Source organism: Phocoena sinus, chromosome 4 (genome assembly GCF_008692025.1).
Source record: "Phocoena sinus isolate mPhoSin1 chromosome 4, mPhoSin1.pri, whole genome shotgun sequence".
Taxonomy (NCBI): Eukaryota; Metazoa; Chordata; class Mammalia; order Artiodactyla; family Phocoenidae; genus Phocoena; species Phocoena sinus.
In genome coordinates, this window is record NC_045766.1 from 22801174 (window position 1) to 22821107 (window position 19934).

The 19934-nt window shown below is 37.7% G+C and overlaps 1 protein-coding gene and 1 non-coding gene across 6 annotated transcripts in view; one reads left to right on the plus strand and one right to left on the minus strand.

Moving 5' to 3' along the window:
- TFDP2 (transcription factor Dp-2) overlaps positions 1-19934 on the minus strand; it is a 167411-nt gene that overhangs the window by 123119 nt on the left and 24358 nt on the right. For all 5 annotated transcript variants that reach the window (XM_032629719.1, XM_032629718.1, XM_032629717.1 and 2 more), the window contains exons 2-3: positions 8525-8643; positions 466-532 (exon numbers count right to left, since the gene is read on the minus strand). In XM_032629719.1, the coding sequence (XP_032485610.1) occupies positions 466-532; positions 8525-8539 (82 nt within the window). In that variant the 5' untranslated portion in view covers positions 8540-8643. The remainder of the gene's footprint in view (positions 1-465; positions 533-8524; positions 8644-19934) is intronic.
- On the plus strand, positions 17569-17640 carry TRNAE-UUC. Its single transcript has one exon. It is a non-coding gene; the product is annotated as a tRNA-Glu (tRNA).

The window sequence follows — 19934 nt, forward strand, 5'->3', positions numbered from 1 at the left end:
TAAAGATTTCAGATGCTATTTCTACGTACTAAAAGATACTGTTGAAAGATGTATAGTGAAAGATATTGACAAGTGTCCTGCACAAATTCTTGTATGGATGGATCAGATTTCTGATATAAGCATCCCCCCAGTAAACCATCTACTTTACACAAAGGAATTACATATATATTCATTCATTCTACTGTATTCCTTACAAGTTAAACCACTAGCAAATAGGGTCTCTCAAAACACTCTCTCTCTCTCTCTCTCTCTCTCTCTCTCTCTCCCTCCCCCTCTCCACCTCTCAGAGGTAACTGACTTTTATATGATAAAAGTTCTTTGGAATACGACAGTTCTTTGGAATATAACACAGTAATATTATATAATTATTATACATAAAGTAATTCTTCATTTAACTGTTTATTTTATATAGCAAATGCAATAAAACTAGCTCAATGCAGAAAATTTTTATTCAACTGTCCTTACCTTTTGTTGGACTGAGATTCTGATCTATAAATCCTCTTAATTCTGCATTTGTAGAAGTCAAACCAACCTGAATAAAACAGTTTTAAAAATTATACATAGGATCTTAAATAATATGTGATCACTTAATAAGCTATTATTAATAACCTTCCACCAGAGGTCCACATCAAATATTATACATTGTCACATAAAGATGAGTAAATGATATCAACTATAGGAGCTGGATTAAAACATTGTCATTTTGCTTGAAATGGGAAAAATAATGCACTGTCCAGATCAAGATAAAAATTAATGAAATAATGTTACTTATGAGCAGATGTGAGATCTACAGATTTCACTGATGGTTTTTTTTTTTTTTGAAAGCAAGTAATCTGGCAACCATGAAGTTGCCAAAAGATATACCAAAATTCCACCCTCATTGCTTCCCTTAATTTTTACTGTTCACAATCACTGCATATAATGCTTTTAAACATTATGACCTGTAATGGACCAAATAAAGACCATTAATACCACAACACAGACATGAGGTCCACTGGCCTTGGGTTCATCCTGCAGTTCATCAAGCCCACTATGTGTGTGGCCGTGGTCAAGTCACACAAGCTCTCTATATCTCAGTCTCCTCGTCCATAAATTAGAGGCCGCTAAAGGTGCTTACCAATTCAGGTTGTTAGAAAGATTAAGAAAAAGAATTCATGTAAAGCACAGGGCTTGGCACAAAATGCTCCATCCATTTTAATGTTCATTACTGTTTGTAAGATACTTGAGGGACTACCCTAAAGCAAGTGTGTTTATAAATTCTCCTTTAGACAATATATTTCTTTTAATGTGATGTCTACTGGACTACTTGGAATCATAAGCTGAATATGGTAGTATCAGCAAGCGGAGTTTTAAAATTTCATTATAGATAGAGCCAGCAGGAAAAAACCCTCTATTTTTAAAAACTTGTCACAAAGCAAGTATCCAATAAATGGTTCTACTGTTACTACTGTATTATTGTTTTAATCCTTGTAGATTTGTAACCTTGCAACATCCACGCTAATTTGGTACCCCAAACATCCTCTCAAAGTACTAACACACCGAAAGGATTTTAAGGCACACAACGTTCTGTAAGTTTGTATCTGGGTACTTGCTTTATGTTTTTAAAGTATCCACTGCTTTAACACTGTATATTCTTCTAAACCACTCATTTGATACTTTATAATTTCATAATATAAGAGCTAATTCTTTCATTATTTGGGAATTCAGATGTTCTACTAACAGCTATTTCTTTTTTTCTAGAGATGCTACCAGAAATATTTCTACATATTGTTCACATCACAGAAAAGTAATTCGGATGCAAACTTATGTCTGGCATCTCATATTAAATTTTTATGGAAGCGGCTGAAGACAGAGGCACCTAAAACATAGCCTCTTAATTCTATGTAGATAATGGTGCAGATCCTTAATCCTGTCTAGCTTCTCGTAAGTATTCTATGAGAAGTAAACCTTTTGCAACACAATTTCCAACAAAATACCACTGCATGGATTTCCAGAGCTGCTCACAAATACTAACGTTAAGCGTTCAATTTGTAAATGCCAAGAGTTTACTGTGGCATCACAAACATGCCTCTCCTTTTTAAGCTCTTCTACTACAAAAAAAGAGAAAGGCGAAATTTTTGTTGGTGCTCTACCGTAAACAGAAAGCAAAGAAGGCAAATACAGCCTTTAATATATTCCATGCTTAATACAATGTGATTATTTAATACATTACAATAACTTCAAAAGTATCCGTTTATACCTTTTTGTTATTATACAAAGATAACGGCAAAAACCTCAACCAAAACCACATATTCACAGACGAGAGTTCAGTTACTGGATTACTGTTACATTTAAACACCTGCTCTTACTGTTTAACTTTTGCTACTTCTAAGTGAAGTAGCAAACAAATCAGGAAATGTTTTAAGCAGCTGTACACCTGCACCTTAGTGAACAACAGGTTATACCACAAAAAGATAAAAGTCAATTGTAAATCAATAGTGCGTGTACTTTTGGTCTCATGGATGGAGGGGAGGTGTTTGTATTCAGAGCTTAAATAAATACTACTAAAATTTATTTAAAACTTCGAAAATGTATTAATTTCTGCTTTCATAAACACTGTATAGTTTAAAGATTCAAAGAAAAAGTAGATATGCAAGTAGAAAAAGTTGGGTAGGAAAGGCGTTTAAAAATATTAGCTATTCTTTCTTTATTCTGTCCATTTAAAAAGGATCTTTCTATATAATGTTTCTCAGATCAAGAGAAAAAAGTAAACTAATTTTATGTAAAATTTTTCATCTAATAAGATCCTGAGAAAAGTTTTCTATCAGGATATTCAAACACTGTGTTGCATACTGTAAGCAGTCACTAAATGTCTATTGAATAAAAAATATCCAAGGCCCAAATGTTAAGAGTCAAACGATATTCCCCAATAACAGCATTATAATTTCACTGATCTTTAACATTTCAGACTGATATAACTGAAAGATTCAAAGCAAGATGGTCTGTGGTCAAAGTTCAGCTGTACCATTCATTCACAAGCAAGGTGTTCTTGGAACAGTCACTGCAAAATGAGGATGACAATACACATGTGTACAACAAACTCAGACAGCTCTTTAGACCAAATTAAATAATTATGTGAAGACGTTTGTTAATGGCAAAGCAATATTCAAGTTTGGGTCGTTAATTCAAAGGGCAATGGCCTTACTACTTCAACACTGACCTAGACAATTCATAAGAGAGACACAAATGACCAATAAACACAGAGAATACCAATTTGACCTAACTAGCAATTAAGAGAAATGTAGTAAATTACATACCATTTTTTTGCTGATTAGATTGACCAAGATTAGAAAGAAAATAAAGGGAAATGGCACTCTCATATACCACCGGTGAATATGTACATTGGTGCAACCTTTCTGAAATGCAATCTAGCAATATGAACCAAGAGTCCAAAAAGTACTTACTCTTTGGGCCAGTAATTTCATAAGACTTTTGTTTCATGGAAATAATCCAATGAGTAAACAAAAATAAACAAAAAGTTTAAAAAAAGAGAAAAAATGGAAATAACGGCCAATATTAGGAAACTAGTGTAATGTCCATAGAATAGATAACATAAAAGAGCCATTTAACATGATGTTACAGAGTTATCAAGACAAGAAAAGGTTTTCATCATAGAGACTAAGCTAAATAATAGGTTACAAAACAGTCTGGCCTCATTTTTATTAAAAAAAATATAATATACATAGATTTTGGTGTATATATACATATATATATATTTGTGTATATACCAGATGTGTTCTTAGGCAGAATTTTGCTGATAATCTCTAGGCTAGTTTCTTTTCTTTATCTGTACTTTCTAATTTTTCTGTAATGAGTATTATGGCTTACATATTGTTAAAAGATTCTTTGACAAGGCAAAAAATTACACCTCAAAGTACCTTTCAAATTCTTTATTGTATACTAAGTGAACTTAAGTGAGACCACATCTCCATTTATGGAGACACTAGAAGAGTATCACTGGATGCTAGATACTACCTGATAACAATTTTGTCCCAGATACAATGAATATATTTTGCCAGCTCTGCAGAACTTCCTTTTGCAAACGAAACATCCCACACTCCCTGCAGTTCTGGTAGGGCTGTTCATCTTGGAGCCTCAAATGTGCTACGACAATAGGAGTGGACCCATGACCCACAGTGAAGCAGCAAACCATTTATGGTATCCTACTTCCTTCTCCACTTGTCTAAGTGTGTGGGCCAAGCAGAGTTAACCAAAGCTCCTCCATGGAATTTGAAATATAAATACTAAAAAAGAAAAGTTCCCTCTCTTCTTCTGAGATAAGCATTAAAAGGCCAATGTAGGCTATTATGTCACAATACAGAGCCAAGAGTTGGAAAAAGGGAGGCAGAGCCCTGATGCCTATCATTTCCCTGAACCCGGTTGTATTTGAAGCCAGAGTACTCCAGACTTTTCAGTTACGCCAATGAACACATTCCACGGTTTGCCTTAAGTGATTCTGAATAGGGTTTCTAACACCTGCAACCATAAGAGACCTAGGATGGCATGGCTGAGGCAAAACTAACATTTCACAAAAAACTATTCTCATAAGAGAAATGCAAAATGAGAAACAGGAACTGAAGATGCACATATTTGAACATATGTTTAATAATGCTTCCACAGGGCTTCCCTGGTGGCGCAGTGCTTGAGAGTCCGCCTGCCGATGCAGGGGGCACGTGTTCGTGCCACGGTCCGGGAGGATCCCACGTGCCGCGGAGCGGCTGGGCCCGTGAGCCCAGCACGTCCGGAGCCTGTGCTCCGCAACGGGAGAGGCCACAACAGTGAGAGGCCCGCATACCGCAAAAATAACAGTAATAATAATAGTTCTTCCATAAAACCTGAGCAATCTCTTCTATATCTAAGAGTCACTTTTAAGCAGCATGTGACACAATTATCACTCCACCCCCACTTCCTGAAACACTGTCTTCACTTGGCTTCCACATCATCAGGGTAACGTTCTTTCCTTCCTTTCTGTCCATTCCTTCAGTGTCCTTTGCTGCCTCTCCTCCTCCCCAATTGTTGGGTATTCCCTGCGTTCAGACCTTGGTCCTTATGTATTCTCTAGCCACGCATGAACTATATAATCTCATGGAATCATACTGCTTTAAAATAATCAATCTAATATGAAATGACTCCAAAATTTTTATATGCAGCCCCAAGCTTTCCCCTGAGCTCCAGAGTCATTATTAATCATTATATTAACTGCCTGGTCAATATCTCCACCTGGATGTTTTCAGGTCCCTCAACTTTAATATATTCAAAACAATTTTTGAGTTTGCCACAAAATCCTGCACTTCCCCAAGGGTTCCTCTTCTCATTAAACCGCAAAGGCACTTACCCAGTTACACAAGCCAAATGCTGAGAAATCTTTAACTTCTTCCCTGTCCCCATATCCTAATTACTCAATAAGTCCTGGTGGCTGTCCCTTCAAATACATCTTAGATTCAACTACTTTTCCCCATCTCTAATATCATTACCCCAGCTCAAGTCACCATACTCTGATGTCTAACTACTGGGACAAGTACCAAATGAGTTCCCCACTTCTACTATGCCCCTCTGCAGTCTATTCACTCAGCAGCCAGACAAGCTTTTGAAAATGCTAAGTCAGGACATGAAACCATCCTCAAAACCTCCAACAGCTCCCCACTGACATTTAAAACACACGCTGCTCACCCCAGTGTTTGAGGCTCCCCACGACCTGGAGCCTCGCACTCTCCCCGGCTTAATTACTCTGTTCCGTCTTATCAACTGGTCCTTTGCTGCTCTTTGAACAACCTCACCTTCTCCCGCCTCTACCTGGAATGTTCTTTCCCCAGATATTCACATGGCTGGCTCCTTCTTCTTGCACTGAGACTGAAGAGCATTCTTCTGTCTAAACATCATTTCCTTAAAGAGGACTCTTCTGAACACCTCCTTGAAAGAGATCTCCCTCATCGCTGTCACTTTCTCTCCTCTTACCCTGTTTTATTTTTCTTCATAACTGTTATCGTTACCTGACATTATATATTTACCATCTTCTCTCACTACACTATAAACCCCAAGAAGGTAGGAGCCCGGAACAGCGTCAGACACAATCTATTTGTTGGAGAGAGATGGGGAGGGGGGAGATGAGAATGAGTTGTTCATGGCATTGTAAACTGGTATGAGCCTTCCCGTAAGTACCTCGACAAAATATATTAAAAGTCACAAAAATGTTCTTATCTACTGCAGAATGGCTAGTGAACTTGATTAGATGTTTAGCCTATTTCAATTCTTTCCCACATGCTTCAGCCCAGTCTGAGGCCTGACCTCTCCATGTCCCCAACTCCAAGGAATCAGAAGAGGGTCAGCTCATGACGTAGCCCTTTCCCCCTAGGTTGCTGTAGCGCAAAGAGAAACTGTTTGCATACTCTTTGATTACTTCCAAATATACAAATGAAATAATGGGAGAATAGTTACCACTGGTTCAAATGCTTTCTTACTTTAGGGAAACAACTTTTAATATAGCAAACTGTACATATGGCTAGGAAGATTTAAGGTACATTTTTAAGCCAAAATATACTTGCTGCTTGAATGTTAACCATCTTGTTGCTCAGGATAACTTTTATATTCTCTTTTTTCTAGAGGAGGGAAAATCAAGGAAATATCCTGGAAGAAAATTCCCAATACACAGACTAAAAATTTGCTTCTTCTTTTCCCCAGACAGCACTTAAACGAATATATACAAGAGCCATAGATTAAAACAGACTACTCTTAATGGATAAAGAAGATGTGGTACATATACCACACGAATGAAATGAAATTGGGTCATTTGTAGAGACGTGGATGGACCTAGAGACTGTCTTACAGAGTAAGTCAGAAAGCGAAAAACAAATCATATATTAACCCATATGTGTGGAATCTAGAAAAATGGTACAGACGAACCGGTTTGCAAGGCAGAAATAGAGACACAGATGTAGAGAACAAACGTATGGACACCAAGGGGGGAAAGCTGGAACTGGGAGATTGGGATTGACATATATACACTAATATGTATAAAACAGATAAATAATGAGAACCCGCTGTATAGCACAGGGAACTCAACACCACTTCACTGTACAGTAGAAACTAACACAACACTGTAAAACAAATGTACCCCAATGAAAAAAATTTTTAAAAAGCAGACTACTCCTGATAATTTATGCTAAAATAATTAATTAGATGATAATGAACCAAAGTCTATATCTGCTTACAGCTACTCATGTGTGTTAAAAGCAAGGTCAATAATGGGAAAATAGAGATAAGTAATCAGGGTGTTTTTTTGGTTTTTGGCTGTTTTTTGTTTGTTTGTTTTCGATGCTCTTCTTTAAATGTATAATGGGTAGTATCTGGAACTATCTGTCTGGCTCACAAGATCTTTTTATACAATATAACACTTGCCTCTGGTCACAACTAGCCAAACTACTAGCAGATATCAGGCTGGAGTAGTGCCAGAGGTCCTTCCCAAGGAGTCTGAAATTAGAGCTGACATAGGCAGACAGGATTTGTCAGGCTGCCTGCCCCCATTTCCTTCATCTCTCTCTCTCTCTCTCTCTTTCTCTCTCTGAATAGGCTGGTACTGTAACAAGTAGATCAAGATGCTGACTGAGAACTGAGGAAGATGCTTTGCAGAGAGACAGAGAGTAATGAAGACAATGCACAGAAACAAATAGAGATGACAAATGGAAACCAAATACTGCTTCGATTCCTGGTAGATTTCAAGTTTCTGGACCCAGATCTTTCTGAGGACCCACTAAATTCCTCCTCTTGAATTCCCTGAGACATCCGGTATCTTTATAATAAATTCCCTTTTTGTTTAAGGTAGCCCAAGCTGGTTTCTGTTACCTGTAATCAAATATTCCAGCATAATCTGGGAACAGTAATTATAATAAATTATTTCCCTATATGTTGTAGTATTTCTTTTCTGGCATAATCCTTCACCATGACTGGAAATAAATCCATTGATACAGGGTGATAATAAGAATGTAACTTGTACGGAAGTAGATTCAGAAGTGAGAGCCTTAAGCAAAAGAAAAACAGAAATAACTTCTCCAAAAAAACTAAGTCTCATGTTCCCTCAGAAATCATCTCATGGAGGACAACAAGCTTCTTCTGAATAACATCTGTACACACTTCCAAGAGTAAATCCAAAAGAAAAAATGTGAGCCAACGAAAACAGTGATTTTTCTCAATAATGCCAAGTAAGTCTCCAGCAAGCACCAAAACAAATTTATCACAGCACACAAAACAGGAGGGGTGGGGGAGTGGGAAACCTGGAGATAGCAATTTTGCAGCTGTTGAGATGGAGCAACCTGGCACAATATTCAACAGTGTTAAAGTTTACTATCTCGTTCTTTGCAGGAACAAAAACAGTGATCAGCTAATGCCGGTACACTGAATTTCATTAATCAGAATGACAAAGCAAACATGCATACGAAAAAGTACAACTCATTTTTTAAATACTTACATTTAAAAATTTACAGATACTTACATTTTTTGCCGTCATGTCAAATTGTATTCAATTTAAAATTCTGTAAAGCCATTAAAAAACAAACAAAAAACCAAAACAAAACAAAAAACTTCGTCTTCAATATTCTTTAAAAGAACATCCTGTTAAAGGGAAAAAAGGGAATAATAATGTAATAATAATAATAAGCAACATTTATGTCATATTTACTATGTGGCATGCATTGTTCTTTAAATTATCTAAATTAACCCTCAAAACAACACTGTGAGATAGGTACCATTCTAACTGTCATTTTCCAGATAAAAATTGGGATTTAGAGATGTTAAATAATTTGACCAAATCAACTCAGCTAAGAAGTGACAAAGACTGGGCTTTGAAATATTATACCATGCTGTTTTAGATAATCCACTGAGAGCAACACCAGGGCTTCTTGGAGAAAGAGCCACTTCCAGCACTGGGCAGGTAATGTATAAGATAAACCTAGAACATTGTATTGTACCTAAAGTAAGTATGGGCTCGAAAAACGACGGAGACATATGAAAAGTATACAGGAGCCAGCTTAAAGGGTCTACAACTTAAAGGGACAACTTAAGCCAGTTTAAAGGGGCAATTAAGCACCTAAGTATATACTGATAGCAACAGACTAGAACAGATTCTAAACCCATTAAATAATAATCCAGGAGTCCATACTGATAGAAACAGATAACGAGGAGGAAGGGAAAGCTCTTCTCTGCAATACAATGCCAACTAATATGTATAAAGAAATGAAGCAGTTAGAAAACTACCAATTTGTAAACACTGTGATATTAATGGATTGGGCAAGAATCACCAAAAGATGCTAAAACTAGTAGATGAAAGTTGGTGAGCAAAAGGATATTTACATAGTCTTGAAATATTTCCCTACAAAATACCTCTTAATTCCAATTTTACAGTGCAGAAACCTGGCACATACCACTTCATCCAAGGTGATCAAAGCTACCAAATGACAACCAACAATGAGACAAACCAACATCATACATCTCCTCAAGTGCACTGCAATGGATACAGTATCACTTCTGAGGTATTTCCCAAAATGTATACTCTAAATCTAATCATGAGGCAGCAACTGAGAAATTCAAATTGAGAAACATTCTATAAAGTAATGGCCTGAGCTCTTAAAAAAATATTAGAATCATGAAAGACAAAGGAGGCTTAAAGAAACAGTCCAGATTTTAAAAGACTAAAGTCATATGAAAATCAAGTTCCTACATTGGAACTGCTTCACATTTATCAGTTATTTGTTATGTCCTCTTCAGTGTTACAAACATGATGTAAATAATAAAGCACAAGTTCATGACGTCCCATTCACCAAACTACCTGACATATTCACACTAAGGAATTTAAGGCTAAAATGTAAGTATTGCATTTTGAAGATTAATATTTTAAGCAAGGTTAATATATCTACATAAAACTCTGTAGCTAACAGATATGAAACATCTCTTTAAGCACAGACTTACAAAATTTGTCCACATACAAAATCACCAACGTAGTAGCAACAAACTTCAGAGACAATATTATACAGATTATGGTCTCTGACCACAATGAAATTAAATTAGAAGTCATTTTTTTCTAAAGTTGTATATTTAGAAAATAAAACTATAGCATGGCTCAAACAATCCATGAATTAGAGAAGGAAATTTAAAATGTTTAGAACTGAATGACAATGAAAACAATAATAAAAAAACAGTAAAGTGCAGCTGAAATAGTACTTAGAAGTAAATTTACATTTCTCTTCATTCATTAAGTAATCAACTTAAAAGCTTTTTTTTTTTTTTTGCGGTACACGGGCCTCTCACTGTTGTGGCCTCTCCTGTTGCGGAGCACAGGCTCCGGACACGCAGGCTCAGCAGCCATGGCTCACGGGCCCAGCCGCTCTGCGGCATGTGGGATCCTCCCAGACCGGGGCATGAACCTGTGTCCCCTGCATTGGCAGGCGGACTCCTAACCACTGCACCACCAGGGAAGCCCCAACTTAAAAGCTTTTTAAAAGATCAGTGGGAGCTCAAAGAAAGAAGAAAAGAAACAGAAGGGTAAGAATTAATGAAATAGGGGGCTTCCCTGATGATGCAGTGGTTAAGAATCTGCCTGCCAATGCAGGGGACACGGGTTCAATTCCTGGTCCGGGAAGATCCCACATGCCAAGGAGCAACTAAGCCTGTGCACCACAACTACTGAGCCTGCGCTCCAGAGCCCGCGAGCCACAACTACTGAGCCCACATGCCACAACTACTGAAGCCCACGTGCCTAGAGCCTTGCTCCGCAACAAGAGAAGCCACCGCAATTAGAAGCCCGCGCACCGCAAAGAAGAGTAGCCCCCGCTCACCGCAACTAGAGAAAGCCTGTGCACAGCAATGAAGACCTAACACAGCCATAAATAAATTAATTTTAAAAAGAAGAATTAATGAAATAGGAAAAAAAATCAAAATAACAACTGGTTCTAAGTGTCCTGCTTGAAGTAGACATATAATAAGCAGCAGTGTAGCAGAGTGAAAAGAGCATGATTTTTCTTTTTTTAACTTAGGCTCAGTCTGAGCTCTGACACTTATTAGCTGTGTGACCTTGAACAAGTGATTTAACCTCTTTGAGCTTCAGCGTCCTCATTTGAAAAATAGGTATACAGAGTTTTTCAGGGTTATATTAGTGAAACAGGAGGGAAGGGGGCAGGGCACAACCTTTGAAAGAATGACATAGCCCTTGAGGTTACGACATAAAACAGGTTAGAACCAATTAGGTCCAAGAGGGCAGAAGATCGACTTCCAGGAGACCTTGAGCCTCATTACATGCCCACTGTAATACATTAGCATATGCTAAGTGACACACCCACAGGCACCATGACAGTTCCAAGGCCAACCATAAAAGGCCAAGAAGTGGACAGTGGTGGCCCAATTCCTGGAAATCTCCATCCCTTCTCCAAGAGAGGTGGAATAATCCTCCCACTCGTTAGGCTATGAAATTACTCAGCCCATAAAAACTAACCACTCCATTCTGGGGCCTCTTGCCTTCTGAGATGGCCCACACTCTGTCTGTGGAGTGTGTTTCCCCCAGGGCCATTCTCACTTTTTCAGACGGACCACATTCTGTTTACGGAATGTGTATCTCTCTAAATAAATCCACTTCTTATATCACTTTGCCTCTCACTAAATTCTTTCTGTGATGAGACATAAAGAACCTGAGCTTCATTACATCCTGAGACAAGATGTGTGATCTCAATTAAAAGACAGTGGGTTCAAGTCCCAGTCTGGGTTTTGGCTGGGTCTGAGTCCCAGCCCGTGGGTTAGAGTCCCAGTCTGGGTTTTGGCTGGGTTTGAGTCTCAACTTGTGGGTTCAAGTCCCAATCTGGGACTCAAGTCCCATCTGAGTTGTGCTGTTTCATTAGGAGTAAGTTAGATACATTGTGTCAAAGTGAAAAGCAACTGTATCACCCAAGACAATGTAACAAATGTCCTCCAATTTATAAATACATAAACACTCCAAACAGCCAAAAAAAATCAGTTTTAAATATTTTTAGATGGTCTTATGACCTACTGAAATATAGTTATAACAACAACAACAAAATAGACTCTTTTCTACCCAAAGTACTTGCTAAATTTTAGAAACCTGCTGTATCTACCTAAGGCAGATCCTGTTGCCTACCCAATATCATTTTCCTCCTCTTCCTTAGGAATAGTTGAAGGTAGTAATATGCCCAACTGAAACTACTACATTCTGTCTCCCCCTCAGATGGGTTGACCATGACATAATTCTAGCCAATGAAATATAAGCAGACCATCACTGGGCTGGGCTACTAGGTTCAGCTAGTAAATGCCGTTTTCCCCCCTCCCCAATTCTTCGTTTCCAGAGTATGCCTGTAATGGCTAGTGCTCCTTGTTTCCATGCATCTGCTTCCTTATTATACTCGGTGTTCAGTATGGGATTATATTTCCTAAGGGCCAGGTTGTTGAGTGACACCGTTACTCATGCAAACAAGAAGAAATTAACAGGGTGTTACTATTTCAACACACTGTAACAGGAGGCAACCAATAAAAATGCTTTGTAGCCACATTAACTGAGCTTAATAAGACAAAACATAATTTTGTTTAGTATTCCCTTTGCATCTTCTCACCAAAGATAAGCATAAACTGCAACCTCTGTTACCTAAATGATAAAAGTTTGAAATAGAGCCAAAGTACGTGAATATTTTGAGCACATTTACATTAATATCTCTGTGCCTCAATCTCTTCATCTACAAAATAGTGTTAGTACACCTACTTAATTAAATGAGTCAAGACTTGGAAAATAATTAGGACACTGCCTAGCAAAAGGTAATCAATGTTAAAGAAAAAAGTGGTTCACTGACTCACGACAAATTAAGGTTTCTTCCTCCAAAATAAATAATACTTAATTCACATGTAGTTGAAGTGATAAATACATTTAAATGTGGTAAAATGCTATTACATTTAAATCCAAGTTTAAAATGCTATTACATTTAAATCCAAGTTTAAAGGAGAAAAAACAAGTGTTTAACTGTGGTTAAGAAAAACTCATCTAAAATTAACAAGAGTCGGCAATAACTTCATTCATTAATTTATCTGTCTATCCAGCATTTACTGAATACCCACTATGGGCAAAACACGAATCCAGGTACTGGAGACGTCCTAGTAGATGACAGAAACAGGAAGCATAAACCTTCAAGTGTAATTTAAATGATACAAAATTACATTAAGATAAATGTTATAAAAAGAAATGGGATTGCAACAGACATCTTCATTCAATTAAAAATGAAGAAGTATGCTGTACTGGCTTTGAGTGATAGCCTATAACTTTTTAATTAAAAATATACATTTCTAAGTATTTTTAAAGCTTTTATCTTTCTTTTACACTGTCTTCATTTGCAGTATATGACTTAAATCAAGGGCCTAGAAAGTAAATAAATGCAGCACTGAATGTTTCAAGAAACTGCCATCTTTGGCAGTATTGGTGATTCTCAAAGATAAACCAGTCATGTGCACTGATGCCTTATGTTTCATCCAGACTCAACAATTGTACTCTTCTTCCTGTCACCATGCTCTGCTGTTGGGTAAAAAATTAAGTCAGATTTCTTCTTCCAGCTTCATGAACACATTATGTCAAGCTCAAAAAGTCAATCTTAGTGACCTCACCATCTGCCATGATCTCTTGTCAGACTCAGACAATTCAACTCCCACAGATGGTCTCAAAATGCAAGCCCCTTTCCTTTCCAATCACAACTTAGCAGCTGTGGGCACAAAGCCTTTTAAATTGGTACAACATTAATCAACATATAAGGAAGAAAGCAAAAATAATTATGAATACATTTACAGAACTAACATCACTTGAATCGGGGTTTGCAGACTTTCTCACACTGCTGAAAAAGATGTTACTAAAAATTAAATTTCAGCAAAGCCAGCGTATTTCAATGGAAGGCAATAGTAATTTTAAATACATGCTCACGTTTCAAAGTTTGGAAAATATACACAACAATAAAACAGATAACAAATAGCAGCCATAATCCCACCTCTGAAAGGCAACTACCATAAATTTTTTTTTTTTCTTGCGGTACGCGGGCCTCTCACTGCTGTGGCCTCTCCCGTTGCAGAGCACAGGCTCCGGACACGCAGGCCCAGCGGCCATGGCTCACAGGCCCAGCCGCTCTGCAGCATGCGGGATCCTCCCGGACTGGGGCACGAACCCGCATCCCCTGCATCGGCAGGCGGACTCCCAACCACGGCGCCATCAGGGAAGCCCTACCATAAATTTTTGATATAACTTTCTTCAGTATTCTCCTTCTGCACTCTAACTTTTGATAAATGGTATTAATTAGAAGATATTTTCATAAAAAGTGACAGTATATAACTTTTTCTTAGGTGATGAGCACATCTAAGTGCTTCACCTATATAATCTCATTCAATTCATATCACAACTCTATCAGGTAAATGTTATTACTGTTCGCATCTTACACATGGCAAAACCAAGCTTTAGAGAGCTGAAGTAATTTGCCCAGTTAATCAACTGTGTAAATGGCAATGCCAGAATATGAAGTCAGGATCTTAGACCAGCAGACATGTTCTTAACTACTATGCTAATTTGTAAAATGTATTTGCCTTGAAATACAATAAATATATCCTCAAAATAAAACAAAATACCTAATTACTATTACAATAAATCCATATATAAAAGGATAACATTATACCAAAAGAATTACTTTCATATAGTACAAATTATATATCGTTGGGTCAGGTTTTTCCCCTTTTTAAAGGTTCTTTCTTTATTTAAATTTCAGTATTAAATTTACATTTATTTTTCTGGGTAGGTAGTAAACGTCCTCATTTTTTTATAACTATATAGTATTCCTTTACATTGTTACACCATAACTTATGTCACTAGTCACCTACTGATGGACATTTAGATTTCCTACATTTCTACACTGGTGACAGTAATCACATTTTAGTGACTCAATCCTCAGTGTTTGATCTGCTCTCTGACCACCTTGCCAGCTCTGTGTTGAAACACTTTCCCATATCCTTCTCTCATCTAGGTCCACTGGCCCTCCCATCCGTTCTTCAAAGACAGGCTCTCCTGCCTCAGGGCCTCTGCACATTCTGTTCTCTCTGCCTGGAACTTTCCCCAGCAGTTAACACTCCTTCCTTCAGATCTTTTCTCAAATGTCACTTTCTCAGGGAAAACTGTCCTTCTCCCACTACCCAGACTAGGTCAGGAGTCTCCAGTTAATGCTCTCCTACCTTCTCCTTTCATAGCACACATCTGGTTGTCATTATTTATTTGTGTGGTTATCAGATTGTGGCCCATCTCTACAACTGAAGAGTAAATGCCATGAGGGCAGGGACCCTATCTATTTTGTTTGTTTGTTTTTTGGCCGCACTGCACGCCTTGCAGGATCTTAGCTCCCTGACCTGGGATAGAACCCAGGTCCTCGGAGTGAAAGCACTCCTAATTCCCTGGAGGTCCTAACCACTGGACCTCCAAGAAATTCCCAACCCTATCCATTTTGTTCACTTATTATATACCCAGTGTCTGGCACATGGTTGGAACTCAAGAAATATTTGTTTTTTGTTTGCTTTTTAAGAAATATTCATTAAATTAATTATGTACTCAATATTTTATTTATTTTCATGCTTTAATAATATATGATGATCTCATTTAATATGACGTGGTAGCAGAAAATAAGAAAACATATAAACATTGAACACATTCACACATCCGAAATGCCACTAAGCTACATAGCAGAATGTGTGTGTCACTTTCCTGTCATGAACAAAAAGTGTTTTGGAGCCAGCATTATATCTGTGTTCATTAATTTCAAAAAATGGGAAAAATTTTATAATAGGGTATATTTAATTTCACTGATGTTTAAGGTGAAAAGAACAGTAGGCAAAAGTTAATCTTCTTTTTTTTTTGGCTGCCCCAGGTCTTAGTTGCAGCACACGGGATCTTCGTTGTGGCACCTGGGTCTTTAATTGCAGCATGCGGACTTCTTAGTTGCGCCATGCAGACTTCTTAGTTGTGGCACGCACTCTTAGTTGAGGCACGCGGACTTCTTAGTTGCAACATGAGAAATCTTTATTGTGGCATGCATGCAGGATCTAATTTCCTTACCAGGGACTGAAGCCGGGCCCCCTGCATTGGGAGCGCAGAGTCTTACCCACTGGACTACCAGGGAAGTCCCAAGAGTTAAAATTTACAAGCTGCCCTTCTAAGAAACCATCAACATCTTACACTTAAAAAGAAAAAGATAATTGCTTTTATGTTCATTGCTCACCTTTTTTAAATTGAAAAAAAATGTGTCCAGGTTTACATAAGCTTTCACCCAGGACGCTACACAATGATAAAAACTGGTTAATACTACAAGCAATCAGTAACAACTTTTAACAGAGTCTTCCACATATGTGCAGGGAAATTACGAATAATGTTGTCTGAGCACTACTTATTGGTTCACTTATTCAGTAAATACTGATTGACTGCCTGCTGCTTGTCAAACAGTAGGCTGAGCATTAAAGATACTTCGAGAAACAACGAGACGGTCCCTGCTTTCATGGAGCCTACATTTTAACTCTAAAGGTAGGCATTCAACAATGTTTCCCAATTAACTATGTAATTACAATTACTATAAGTGCTACTATAGAGGCAAAAAAAAAGATGCAAAGGGAGCACGTACAACAAGGGTCTGGAACTCTGGTGGTTTTAAAGAAGATTCCTCTGAGGAAGTGAAGTTTGAGCCGAGCTCAACAGACAAACAGAGTAAACCACTGGCAAAGAGAGAGGGGGACCTCACAGCCAGAGGGTGCAAACATGACAGGGGAATGCTCAGAGGAAGAAAAACATATAGCAAGTTCCAGTAGCTAAAGGAAGATCTATGTACCTGAAAACAAAGGGCAAGACGAGGAAAGACTGAGAGATAAGGTTGGAGGCCCAATCATGCAGGACATTACTTTTTTCTTTTCTTTTTAATTAAATTAGGGGGAAGCCTTGGAAAGATTTTTAAGAGCCGAACATCTGAACCAGAGATACTAAATTACATTCACCAAAGATTAAGTACAAATTACATGCATTCTAATTCTTTAAAAACTGGTAATATCACCTATAATATTCTGTAATTCTTTGGTAACTGAAATATTCACTCACTTCCTGACTATACCAGGTAAGTGTATATTCATCATCTACAATTCATTTATCTAACAAACACCTTATCCTATTAGAACAAAACTCAAAGCTCAGAAATAAGCCAAAAAAAAAAAAAAAAAAAAAAGTCCCCAGCTCTCAAATTAGCTTCCATAAAACCTATGCACTTGTCAGTAACTCAAGTACACAGGCCTTTGTTCACTTGATTTTATTTAACATAAAATTCTTGGTAAATTTGCTTATCTTGATTTTCAGGGAGCAAATGGGTTAGGAGGCACTGCTATAGGTGAGTACATTGACAAAGTAATTGACAACTGGCAGCTTAATACTAAGGAAAACTAGACATATTATATTTTACCAAGTAAATTCACTGAAACAGAATTTCCCCCGGGAGTTCCCTGGTGGTCCAGTGGTTAGGACTCTGCACTTTCACTGCCGTGGCCCGGGTTCAATCCCTGGCTGGGGAACTAAGACCCCGCAAACCATGTGGCACCGCAGGAAAAAAAAAACAAAAAAAATCCTCCCTCATTCCCTGGCAAAACCACATTAATGACATGGTCTTATACGAGCTTTCACAATAAAACCTAATGAATATTATTGTTTAAAACATTTTCATAGATCATAACATTTATTATTTGTTCTTAATTACAGAAAACAAAAGTTAAGAGAGAAAACTTATTTCTGCCCTGACCAAACAAGCAACATCAGAAGTAATTACCCAAATTTGGAAAAAAATCACATTTCAAGATCCTGCCAAGAACCTAATAGAAAGCTTCTTTTATCAAGTGGTACAAGCCAAAATTTAAACCATTAATCAGTTTATGCACAATGCATGGATTAGATCACCTGTTGTCCATATGCTCTTTAGCAAAGTCTTGTTTCCAGATAAATGTAGCTCTAGATAAGTAATACAAATGTTAAGATCTATCCCTACTTGATACATCACAACAGACTAGATGAGTTTTTAAAACATCATTTGGGTATTAATATAATTTACAGACAAAGTATTGTACAAAAAATGATGCAAGTGTAAAATGTTCAATTCACCTAAGGGTCCAAGAAGAAAAGAAAAATGGAGGCAATCAAAAGGAAGCAACTGATTATATAAAATAGGTAAGTAATGAGAACCTACTGTACAGCACAGGGAACTCTACTCAATGCTCTGTAGTGACCTAAATGGGAAGGAAATCTAAAAGATTGGGCATATGTATATGTATAACTGATTCACTTTGCTGTACAGTAAAAACTAACACAACATTGTAAAGTAACTATACTCCAATAAAATTAATTTTTAAAAAAGCTAAAAGAAAAAGGAAGCAATCAGTGAAGAAAACAGTACAGTTTCTAATCCTCACTTAAAACAGCACTGTTCTTATATAAATACTTCATCTATATCCAAATGGAAATGAAACAATTTTATATCCAGCATCATCACAAGAGCTACTTACTATATAATTACCCCAAATAACCTACAGAATAGCTATTACCTCCATTTTACAGGAGGGAAAACTGAGTCAGCTTAAATAACTTGCACAAGGTCATATACAACCAAAATTTGCAATAAAGTTACTACATACATGTTCCATGATATCATAAAAAGATGAGTTCCAAGCAGTTTTTTTTTTTTTTTTTTTTGCAGTACGCGGGCCTCTCACTGTTGTGGCCTCTCCCGTTGCGGAGCATAGCTCCGGACGCGCAGGCTCAGTGGCCATGGCTCATGGGCCCAGCTGCTCCGCACCATGTGGGTCTTCCCGGACCGGGGTTCGAACCCACATCCCCTGCATCGGCAGGCAGACTCTCAACCACTGCGCCACCAGGGAAGCCCCCAAGCAGTTTTAATTTTAAAGTAATTTAAGATTTTAAAAACACTTAAGAAAGTTTGTATTGTATATAAATGGCGAAGAATATAAACTATTATATAGTTTAAAATGATCTAAAATCAACTTCTGTATACTTCAATAAAAGTTAATTAAAAAAACTAACACATTGTGAATCAACTCTACTCCAATAAAAATTAATAAAAAATTAATTAATTAATTAATTAAAAGAGACTTCTAGAAAAATGGCAGAGGGTAAGAACATTTGTCTTGGGACTTCCCTGGAGGTCCAGCGGTTAAGACTCCACGCTCCCAATGCAGGGGGCCCAGCTTCAACCCCTGGTCAGGGAACTAGATCTCGCACACCACAACTAAGAGCCTACATCCCGCAACTAAAGAGCCTGCATGCGACAACAAAGATCCCGCATGACGCCACTAAGACCCAGCACAGCCAAATAAATAAATAAATATATTTTTTTAGAAAAAGAACATTTGTCTTATTTATATGAGCCCTCTATCAACTTAGAGCTATCACATATTTTTAATTTGATTTCTTTAACACTGGTTTAAAAATAAATTAATTTTTTAAAAGAAGATAGCCAGAAAGTACAAAAAGGTGTACAGCGAAATGTTATTCTCCTGATGTTGTTGGCCCATCTGCCTATTTCCCATCTGCCCCATTTATACCCCTGCATGGACAGTCAAAGTACTTTGTTTCTACTGTATCTGCCCCAGATTTCTTTTAAGCACATACAAGCAATACAAAACACTCTCGTTTTCCCATTTTTAAAAAAGCTGAGGGGCTTCCCTGGTGGCGCAGTGGTTGAGAGTCCGCCTGCCGATGCAGGGGACACGGGTTCGTGCCCCGGTCCGGGAAGATCCCACATGCCGCGGAGCGGCTGCGCCCGTAAGCCATGGCCGCTGAGCCTGCGCTCCGCAACGGG